The sequence below is a fragment of the Danio aesculapii genome, chromosome 25 (assembly GCF_903798145.1).
Source record: "Danio aesculapii chromosome 25, fDanAes4.1, whole genome shotgun sequence".
Taxonomy (NCBI): domain Eukaryota; kingdom Metazoa; phylum Chordata; class Actinopteri; order Cypriniformes; family Danionidae; genus Danio; species Danio aesculapii.
In genome coordinates, this window is record NC_079459.1 from 828,525 (window position 1) to 840,772 (window position 12,248).

At 34.5% G+C, this 12,248-nt stretch overlaps 1 protein-coding gene across 1 annotated transcript in view; it reads right to left on the bottom strand.

Annotated features, from left to right (window-relative positions):
- The window catches only part of mafb (MAF bZIP transcription factor b), a 129,996-nt gene extending 117,955 nt beyond the window's left edge, over nucleotides 1-12,041 (bottom strand). Inside the window, exon 1 of the mRNA XM_056451578.1 lies at nucleotides 10,611-12,041. Coding sequence (XP_056307553.1) covers nucleotides 10,611-11,590 — 980 coding nt within the window. The 5' untranslated portion in view covers nucleotides 11,591-12,041. The remainder of the gene's footprint in view (nucleotides 1-10,610) is intronic.
- Between the last annotated feature and the right edge of the window lie 207 nt (nucleotides 12,042-12,248).

The window sequence follows — 12,248 nt, forward strand, 5'->3', positions numbered from 1 at the left end:
GAAAGCACGCACAAAAGGACAAAATAATTTACCTTTTCAACATATATTATAATTAAAGTAGCCATAATGATGTTATTAGATGGTTTTTGACAAAAAAAGACTAAAGGCATTTACTTTTTTAACATTTATTGTAGTTTAAGTTGCTCTAATGATGTTATTTGATGGTTTTAGTCAACTTTATATGCAAATCATTGAAATGTCAATATCTGTGAGTTACTTTTTTTGACCCTAAATACAATATACCAGTTTTCATAGCAATTTTGAGGCAAAAAACAAACAATTAGCTGCAGAAATTATTTATATTGAGATCAAATTTCACAAATAATTTAAGAAATTACTAATTCTAATAAATTAAACATCAAATTCAACGACTGTAATGCTGTTTTATACGATATTCATGCATTTGTCTGAATTATTGACATAAGTGCTGACGTTTCAGTACAAATAAAAGCAAAACAAAAGAAAAATGCATTAAATATGTGTCTTTATACTGCACTTTTGTCCACTTATTTTAATTAATTTATTGAAATTCCAAGTTAAAGAATGAAAATGTGAAGTATTTAGCTGAAAGCACGCACAAAAAGACTAAAGATATTGACTTTTTTAACATTTATTGTAGTTTAAGTTGCTGTGATGATTTTATTTGATGGTTTTAGTCAACTTTACATGCAAATCACTGAAATATCAATGTCTGTGAGTTACTTTTTTGAATTTAAATGCAAAATATCATTTTTCATAGCAATTTTGAGGCAGAAAACTAATAATTAGCAGCAGAAATTATTTATATTGAGATTAAAGTATGGAATAAAGTATGGAATAATTGTCTAAAATAATTAGACAAATGACAAATTACAATAAATTAAAGATAAAATTCAACAACTGTGATGCTGTTTTTATACGATATTCATGCATTTGAGTTGGTGCTAAAAAGCAAAACAAAAGAAAAATGTGTTGCAATAATCATCTGATTTTCTTTCTGCATTTCCCAGCATGCATTTGTCTGAATTATTGACTCTGGTGTGAATTGTTCAGAAAAAAAATCAATAAAAGTTTAACTGCAATAGCTGTTCCACATTTTTAAAAACATTTTCCCAGCATGCATTTCTCTGAATCGTTGAGATCAGTGTAAATTGTTTGTGAAAATAAAGAAAACATTTTATTGCAATAACTATTTGAAACATTTCCCAGCATGCACTTGTCTGACTTATTGACACTAGTGGGAATGGTTCGGTAAAATAATAAAGCAAACATTTTATTGCAATAACTATTCTAAAAATATTTGGACACATTTCCCAGCATGCACTGGTCTGAAATATTGACACTAGTGTGAATACTTCAGAGAACAGAAAGCAAGCATTGTAATGAAATATCTATTCTAAGCATTTCCCAGCATGCATTTATCTGAATTATTGACATTAGTGGGGAATGGTTTGGAAAAATAAAGCAAACATTTTATTGCATTAACAGTTTTCATACATTTACCAGCATGCACTTGTCTAAATTCCTCCGGCACCTAGACTGCAGCTCTGAACAAGACGTTTGAGGAGAAATGGTCGTGCCCAACAGAGCCTGGCTTCTCTCAAGGTTTTTTTTCCCTTCACTTTGGTCAATTGGTGAAGTTTGTTACTCTGACGCCACTGGCTTGCTTGGTTTAGGATGGATTTGCTCTTCAGTGTTTGGACTTTCAGCAGTGAAAATTAAACCACACTGAACTGAACTGAATTTACTAGAACTTCTATGTTAAGCTACCTTGATGATCTACACTGTAAAAGCCCTATAGAAAAGAAAGATGAATTGAACTGAATTAATTATTGATATCAGCGTGAATAGTTCAGAAAAATAAAGAAAAAAGTTTTTTTTGCAATAATTATGTGATTTCTTTGACATTTTCCAGCATACGTTAGTCTACATTACTAACACTAAAGTGAATGTTTCCGAAAAACAAAGTACTCATTTATTTGCAATAAAAGTTCAAGCTTTTAAACATTTCCCAGCATGCATTTGTCTGAATGATTGACACCAGTGGGAATTGTTTAGAAAAATAAAGCAAACATTTTATTGCAATAACTATTCTACATTTTAAAACCATTTCCCAGCATGCACTTGTCTGAATTATTGACTCTAGTGTGAATTGTTCTGTAAAAATAAAGTAAAAAAAAGATATTTATATATATTTATATATATTTATATATATATATATATATATATATATATATATATATATATATATATATATATATATATATATATATATATATATATATATATATATATTATTGACATTTCTCAGCATGCATGTCTCTGAATGATTGACACTAATGTGAATGGTTCAGTAAAAGAATGCTTTTTAACATTTGCCAGCATGCAGTCGCCTAAATATTATTGACTCTAGTGTGAATGTTTCAGAAAAAATAAAGCAAAAAATATATATAAAAAATATATATATTCCAATAATTGTTCTTTTCCTTGTACATTTCCCAGCATGCATTTGTCTAAATGATTGACACCAGAGTGAATGGTTCAAAAAATAAAGCAAAAACAATAAAAAACGAATGTAATTGCAATATTTATGCTACTTTTTTACATTTCCCAGCATGCATTTGTCTGAATTATTGACATTAGCGTGAATAGTTCAGAAAACATAAAGCAGAAGTTGTAATGCTTTAACTATTATAAACATGTTTTAAACATTTCCCAGCATGCATTTGTCTGAATCATTGACATTATAGTAAATGGCTCAGAAAAAACAAACTTTAATTGCAATAACAATATTCAATAATGTGATATTCAATAATGCAATATCTGGTCCTAATGAACATGCATGATATTGATATCATGGGCTCTTCAAAATACTGTGAATAATTATGTATTAGTCAAACGTTTAGAGTTGATTTTAAGAATATTCAGACTGCATTTGCGGTCGCATTCATATCAGTAACAAATCCTTGCATAATTAATTCGCTAATTAGTTTAATATTTAAAAACATAAATATATTTCACATGTTAATCTGGTCTACTGCACGCTGAAGTATTGACTGAAACTCTCTATTTATAGAGCTGCTGTGTGTCAACAATGTAAGCCAGAGATGCCCAAACTAAGGACCGGCGGGCCAAAGTTGGCCCACTGTAACCTTTGATTTGGCCCACCAATTCATCTGAGAAGAGTGTAAGAATGATGGGCAGGGTTGAGGAGAATGATTTGAACAGAGATAACTTTATCATACATGCATAATTAAATTAAACAGTATAATAGAGAACACCAATAATAAGTCTCGTTAGTGAATATTAGTCAATAGATTAATATCGACAGTGATGAAAAAGGGCAGATTTATGTTAATATTAGCTTAAAAAACATAACTGTATTAGCTAATAACTCAACTTATTGAAAACAACTATTATTTAACATGTTTTTAGGCATTAACTGAGAAATGAACATGAGTTAAGATTAATAAAAGCTTTATTATGAGTTTATATTATGATTTTATCATTTCTAATTTAAAATAACCTTTGTTTTTTGTTTGTTTTATTGCTGAGCTACATAAAAAGCCAACTGAAATAGTTTCATTTAACTGTTAATTGTAAATATGTAAATAAATATCATGTAAAAATGTCAATACTGTCGGCGCAATAGCCTAGTGGTTAGCGCGTCGACATATGGTGCAGTAGCACGTCAGGGCGTCACAAGTTCGAATCCCGGCTCGAGGACATTTCCCTACCCTACCCCCCTCTCTCTCTCTCCAACTTCGCTTCCTGTCCTAAAAAATACTGTCCTATCTAATAAAGGCAAAATAGCCAAAAAATAAATCTTTAAAAAAAAATTTAAATACTGTTACTTTGCATAGGTAGAGGACAATGCAGAAGACATCTGTGAGCAAACTAAGGTGCAGCTTGACTAGTGTAACTCCATTCTGTTATCAATGGGACTGTTTTTACTGTAATAAGTTCATTATAAAACATAAAAAATGATACTGTATTGGTTAATACAAAGCAATGTTGTCTAGCTATTTTTAAATATTATTAAATAAATTAGGAAGGCAACTATATTTACCTTTGGCCCATGTGCCTTAATTTAGTTTGCTTTTTGGCCCTTCATAAGAAAAGATTTGGGCACCCCTGCTGTAAACAAATAAGACTCCAATATTATAACTTAACTCATAATAAAAGCTTTTATTAATCTTACCTCATGTTCAATGCCTACTAACATAATAAAATAGCAGTCGTTATTAATAAGTCGAGTTATTAACTAATACAATGGTGTTTTTATTTATTATTATTATTATTAATTATTTATTTTTAGATAAGACTCCAATAATTTAGCTAAACTCATAATAAAAGCTTTTATTAATCTTAGCTCATGTTCATTTCTTAGTTAATGCCTAATAACACGTTAACATAGCAGTGGTTGTTAATAAGTCCAGTTATTAACTAACACAATGATGTTTTTTAAACTAATATTAACATAAATCTGCTCTTCTTCTCTCATTGTTTATAATATTATTCACTAACGAGACTCACTATTAGTGTCACCTGTTATACTGTTTAATCACTGTCTAATTTAATTATGCTGAACATTAATTTACTGTGAACATGATAAAGCAATACACCAGTCTTGCTATTATAGCTGTTAAAGTAACGTTTACGCAGCTCAAGTCAACATCACGATAATACCGTGATAAAAGCTACAGCAACGTGATACCATCATAATCTTATTTAGCATGCATTTGTCTGAATTATTGACACGAATGTGAATGGCTCAGAAAAATAAAGCATAAATTTTTTTATTTTTCTTTATACACTCTCAGAAAAATAGAAATAATCTTCCTTAAGGAACAGATTAGTACCTTTGTAAAAGTTGTACCTTATATAGTTATTAAAGACCTCTTACAAGACTGTTCTGTACCTTTCATGGTACAATTAAAATGAAGATACACAATTGTTCTCATATAAAAGGTACACAAGTGTTGGACAATTCATTTATTTAATATCTATTTTTATTTAAGACTTCAATAATATAACTAAACTCGTAATAAAAGCTTTTATTAATCTTAGCTCATGTTCGTTTCTTAGTTAATACCTAGTAACACGCTAAGATAGTAGTCAGTATTAATAAATTGAGTTAACAGCTATACAATTATGTTTTTTTTAACTAATATTAACATAAATCTTCCCTTTATCACTGTCGATATTAATCTATTGACTAATATTTACTATCGACACTCACTATTGGTGTCACCTATTATACTGTTTAATCCTTGTGCACTGTAATTAGATGAGGATTAATTTACTGTGATCATGATACAGCAATACACTCTGCTTGCCATTATTGCTGCTATATAAAAAATCCTGGTTGCCTGAAATTATGAAGCTGAATCAAACTAATCTTATGAGTCAACTGAACTTGTATTATGTTAAACTGCTTGCATAACTTACAAAATTAAGTTAGAACATGATTAACTTGGTTTACTAAGTCATACTGAACTAAAAACATGTGCTGTGCATGATTAATTGTTCATTTAATTTTGTACAGTGTGTTAAAGTAACATGTTATGCAGCTCAAATCAACATCACGATAATACTGTATACCGTGATGAAAGCTTCAGCAATGTTATCCCATCATAGTCTTATTTCCCAGCATGCATTGTTGGTATTTTTTAGCTCAGCATTGCTGTATTTCTTTACAACACCTTCCAATTACAGCCCTCGCTTTTAATCCACGCTCAAAAATATATATACGTAAATAAATGAATGCCTTTGGAGCTGAACATCGACTGGCGAGCACCTCAGCCCAGCGCGTCTGATATGATTAAAGATATTAGCTTGTATGTAAATGATGGAAATGTCAATATGCATGAGTTGAACTGTGATTTCCTATTGTTGACCTCGGATGAGAGAGAGAGAGCGATACTGTGACAGAAGACAACTATATTATCTGTAATAACCTAATCAGGATCGCCCGCAACCAATGATTAGGGCACATATGGTGTCAATACCCTGCAGCTGATTGAATTAAGTGGAATCCTGTGTGCGTGTAAGTGTGTGTGTGTGTGTGTGTGTGTGTGTGTGTGTTGATTTGAGCGAGATGCATGTTGGTTATGGAGCAGAGGTGTGAAAATATGCATGCAGTGTGTAATGAAATCCACTGACTTCATTCACAAGCTGAAATGAAGTGTGTGTGTGTGTGTGTGTGTGTGTGTGTGTGTGTGTGTGTGTGTGTGTGTGTGTGTGTGTCGTAATGCGGACTTTGATCAGAAACTGCATTAATTGTGCTTGATATTGATTTCCGATTCACCTTACAGAAAAAACAAGACAAATATGAGTCTTAAAGTCTTACAGATTTATAAAAACACCGCCACATTTACAGTTTGCAACCCTCGGCGTACACTTTATAAAGATACTGGGTTGTATTTACTCAACGTTGGGTCAAATATGGACTAATTCAATGTAAGGTCAAACTCAATGCTGATTTTTTTATTATTACATTTGAATTTTGTGTTTGTAACCCATCTGCTGTCGATAATTTGACCCAGTGTTGAGTTATAAGACTTATTTTATTGAGTGTACTGAAATATTGCATGTATTTTTATATTTAGCTTTACTTTAGCTTGGTAAAGTAGAAACCAAGTGTATTTTTAGGCCAGAAAAAGCCAAAATATATTAAAATAATAATAATTTATTATCAATAATATAATCAAAATTAAAAATATAAAAATATTTAAATAATTATCAAAATTATAATAATAAACAATCAAATTAAATTAAATAAAAATTAAATAAAAATTCAATTAAATTTAATTAAATTAAATTAAATGCACTGCTAAAAAAAATAGTACCATACATGCAAATATTACTTTAAAGAGCAATTTGTACTTGATTTAACGTATAAAACTGGATTTTATTCATTAAAAACGCATGAATATAGTTAAAATTGACTGCAATAAAAGCAGCTAGTTCAGCTAAAATAAAATAAATATAATATAAAAAGCTGGAACTACACTTTTTAAAAATGATCTCCTGCAATTATTACTTTAAAGAGCGATATCTGCTTCATACGAGCTATAAAACGAGTTTTATTCATATATATATGAGTGAATCGTGACTGGAGTAAAAGCAGTGAGTTCAGATGTGTGTGTGTCTGTGTGTGTGTGTGTGTGTGTGTGTGTGTGTGTGTGTGTTTCTCCACTCCTGACACTGATGTCATTAAGCAGTTTGTGTTTTGACCTCATCAAACAGAAAAGCCATCAATTACAGAAGTCGGAGTGATAATTCAGCCGTTTACCGCTGCAGAAAGCTGCTCTGGTAATGCTGGAGTTTCTGCGCCATTCGTTTGATATTCAAAGCATTTTAGCGCTGATGTTTTCAACAAATGCCACACACACACACACACACACACACACACACACATACTTTGTTTCCAGCTGTGAAGCCACATCCTGTTTGCTGTGACAGTGAGAGGAAGCTTAAGACACTCTGATAATTATTTATTGGCGACGATTAAAGAACTAAGAAGATGGAGAATAAACGGGACGATTTGAGAAACGTCTAATCTAAAATCTGCATAGAGAACGGCGGAGGTGACTGTAAGTGTGAGGTTATGATGTGCAATCAGTGTAAAATCATAAACGTATGGCTCTTAAAACATCAGATTGGTTTGGTTTGATGAAGTGTAAGTCAATAAATCTTTATTTCCAAAACTACTGATATTATTTAAACTATTCAGATTTATTAAACTACTAATATTATTACAGCTATTCATATTTCTAAAACTACTGATATTCTTAAAACTATTCTGATTTATTATATTATAGATATTAAAACAACTCAGATTTCTACAACGATATTATTAAAACTATTCATATTTCCAAAACTACTGATATTATTAAAGCTATTTATATTTCTAAAACTACTGATATTAAAACTATTCAGGTTTCCAAAACTATTGATATTAAAACTATCTATATGTCTACAACTACTGATATTAAACTATTTGTATTTCTAAAACTACTGATATTAAAAGTATTTAGATTTCCAAAACTAGTGATATTATTTAAACTATTCATCTTTCTAAACCTACTGATATTAAAAATACTGACATTTCCAAAACTATTGATATTAAAACTACTCAGATTTCCAAAACTAATGATATTATTAAAGCTATTTATATTTCTAAAACTACTGATATTAAAACTACTCAGATTTCCAAAACTATTGATATTAAAAATGTCTATACATCTACAACTATTAATATTAAACATATTCAGATTTCCCAAGCTACTGATATTATTAAAATTATTCAGATTTCAAAAACCACGTGCAACATTAAAACCACTCATAATATTTCTAACACCACTGACATGAAAGCTATTCATATTTCTTAAACTACTGATACTAAAACTACTGAGATTTTTAAAACGACTGATATTAACAGTATTCATATTTCTAAAACTACTGACATTAATAAAACTGCTCATAATATTTCTAGAATTATTTATATTATAGGTATTCAGATTTTTGAAAACTACTGATATTATTAAAAATATATATTCACATTTCTAAAACTACCATTATTAAAAATACTCATATTTCTAAAACTATTGATATTATTAAAATTATTTACTGGCATTCACTGGAAACTACTGCCATTATTAAAACCTTTTTAAACTATTGGTATTAAAAGCTATTCAGATTTCTAAAACTACTGATATCTTTAAAAATATTCATAACATTTCTAAAACGACTGATATTAACGGTTTTCATATTTCTAAAACTACTTACATTAATAAAATACTAATAATAATTTTAAAACTACTGATATTATTCAGATTTGGAAAGCTGCTGATAATGTTAAAACCACACACATTTCTAAAACGACTGATATTAACAGTATTCAGCTTTCTAGAACCATATCTTTAGTAATCTGATGTAGGACTATAGTCGAGTGTAAAAGGTATAAAAGAGGATTATTTATAGTCAGCGGTTTATATGATCTGTGAGTTATGATAATCTAATGGAAGAGAATATTCGGCTTTGACATGCACCTATAAGCGATTTAAAGGCGATTCTCTGCCTAAATGAATGATTAACTCAAACCCGAACCTGAAGATTAAACGAGATTCATTTTGCGGAAATATGTTCAAAACGCGAAAGAGAAAATAATGTTTGTTTGCTCTTAAATATAGTATTTAGTTAGTCGATTTAGTTTTGTAAATGAGTTATTTTAATTGATCGAATCTGTGTCATTATTGAATATATTCAGATGTTAAACCTAAAGGCGCGTGAAAACAGAGCAAGCGCGTTTAATATCTTTATCAAATATGATGATGTGTGTGTTGTTATGACGGGATGTTACTGATTAAAATAATTGTATTTTCAAGATGTTAATTTAATTAAATTACAATTATAGTAGATGGCATTAATGGGATAATATAAATCTTAATGAAACAGGAGCGATGTGTCACGCGGCAACAAGTCAAATGATGAACTTTCCGCAAAACTAAGACAGATTGATAATCAAAATCTGCTTTATTTCCTAATCAGGATATGTGGAAATAAATCCAGAGTGCGCATTCTTATATAAATAACACACGTGCGTTTGATTTAACATGTATAGCATTTAGTGAATTAAACGAGATGCTTGAACAGTCAATTAATCGATGTCAAATATTAAAGCGTTCATTAATACGTGTTAAACATGTTGGGATTATTAAGTTTACGACAGGTTTTATTTCCCACCTGATGCAAATTAAATATTGGAGTATTCTATAGTGTAATAATTAGATTTACAGTCAGGCAAATCCTATAAAATAAGCGCAGCGTTTCGCCAAGAAAACTCTTCAATCTTCATTGATAGAATATTCTTCTCTTTAATGAGAATAATTATCAACATTGAACACTTTAAATTGGGTCCAGCAATATGTGGAGTGACATATTCGTCAAATTGAGTGTGTTTCCTGACAGTTTCACACTGAAATAAGTTACAGTCGTGATGTAATGTCTCTATAATCACACAGAGACAGGAGAGTTCGTCGCATGATGGATGAAAAGACTTTTTTGAGTCCCAAAAAAGTGCACGAGAGCAGACAATGAGATGAATGTTCAGGTAAAAGAAAGAAAAGAGCCAACATGACCAGCATGTGGAGCCGCGTCTGACGCACAAATAAATACAGTATAATGAGTTCATCACAACAACAACAACAACACAACAACAGCTTTATCAACAACAACAACACAACATGATGCGAAATCAACGTGAATAAAGTCAGTGTCGCTCATGAGCGCGTTCGTTCAGGGCACTCGCCAAACCAGCAAGTTAATAACAACGACGACAACAACAAAATAAAGTCAACTTAAAGTTACGCAAGACACTGGAGGAGAAGAAATGAAAGCAAACGAAAAGCTGCAATGGAAATGTCCATAAAGTCTCTAAACTCTATAAGCATGAAATGTACAGCAAAACTGTGTGAAAAGTCTAAAATCTGCCAACAAAAAAAACAAAAACAAGTTTTAAATTAAATTAAGAACAGACAGCAAGTGCGCGCCCGTTACTCCGCGCGAGACAACACACGCGCGCGCGCCTGCCGAACTCGTTCAAGAAGTGGCGAGCAGAAACTCACATGAAAAACTCCGGGGACGACGGGTTGTTGTCGCTGCTGGAGCCGTTTTCTCGGAAGCCGCTGCTGATCAGCTTCTCGTATTTCTCCTTGTACGCGTCGCGCTCGCGCACCAGTCTGGAGATCTCCTGCTTGAGGTGGTCCACCTGCTGCATCAGCTGGGTCTTCTCGCCCTCCAGCACGTGCCTCTGCTGCACGCGCTTGTAGCGGCACGACTGCGCGTAGCCTCGGTTTTTCAGGGTTCTCCTCTTCTGCTTGAGCCGGATCACCTCCTCCTTGCTGACGCCGCGCAGCTGGCGGTTGAGCTCGCGCACCGACATGGTCACCAGCTGCTCGTCCGAGAAGCGGTCGTCCAGGTGCATGTGTCCCGGGTGTCCGGCTGACGCGCCGTTGGACTGCGCGCCGGGCGCCGCGTGGTGGTGGTGGTGCCCGCCAGGGTGGTGGTGGTGGTGATGGTGGTGGTGATGCGGCGCTCCGTTCTGCGCGGCGGCGGCGGCGATCACCGCGGACACCACCGCGGCGGCCGAGCCCATCTCCTCGCCGGCCATCGCGCCTCCCGCGCCCGCCGCGCCGCCGAACTGCTGCCCGCGCGCATAGCCGTCGAAGCTCTGGAGCTGGTGACTGCTGCTGATCAGCGCCTCCACCGCGTCCTCGGGGCTGAAGCCCAAAGCCTCCGGGTTGAGCTGCTGTTGGTAGCCGGTCATCCAGTAAAAATCCTCCAGGTGCGCCTTCTGCTCGCTCCCGGAGCCCGGGCTGGGCGCCGAGAAGCTTGGGGAAGGGGGAACCGAGCTGCAAGGCGTGCTCATCGGGGTGGAAGACAGGGATCCCCCGGCGATCAGGCGGCTGCACTGGCTGATGCTGCGATCGGGCTCCACCGGCTCCTTTTTCACTTCAAACTTCATCAGATCGAAGTCATTAACATATTCCATGGCCAGGGGACTGGTGGGCAGGTCGGAGCTGCTCATTGCCAGTTCTGATGCCATCCTTTTGCTGTTGACAGTCCTCCAAAGGGGGTGAAGAGCAGCTGTCAGAGTGGTCGGGTTCGGGACAGCGTGAGCCAGCGTGATTTCTTTATTTAATTCTTCAAAAGCGGAGAAAAGGCTTCGCGAGCGGCCGCCGATTTATTTGTCAAAGTGACGCCGGTCTCGCGCGCGGACGCAGGAGCGCGTGCGTCTCCGGTTCCTCTGTCTTTGTGCGCGAGTGTGGACGCGTGCGTGCGAGTCCGGCCGTTTAACACCGCATGGCGCTTTTCTCTCTCCTTTTTTTTCTCTTTCTCAATACTTTCGTTGAAATCAAGACCGTAACATGTGTGTGTGCGTGCGTGTGCGCGCCTGTGTGTGTGTGCGCGTGATTGGCAATCGGACGCTCGGCTGGGAGGGGAACAAGAAGAGAGAGAAAAAAAAAGTACTCCGGGCTTGTTCTAGACTTTTTAAAGGATCACCGAGCATACGAGTATAAAAGCAATGCTGAGTTTTATAGGCGCCCTGACGTCAGGTTTGAAATACGAAATTGACTCGGACTCGTAGCCAATCGGCTCGCTCAATCCGGGTCTGCATTTACATACGAGAGCAGAAACAAAAGTTTTCCGAACTGTCAGAAGTGACACGCGCTTTAACCCTTTGCGGACGCGCGCGCCTGCTT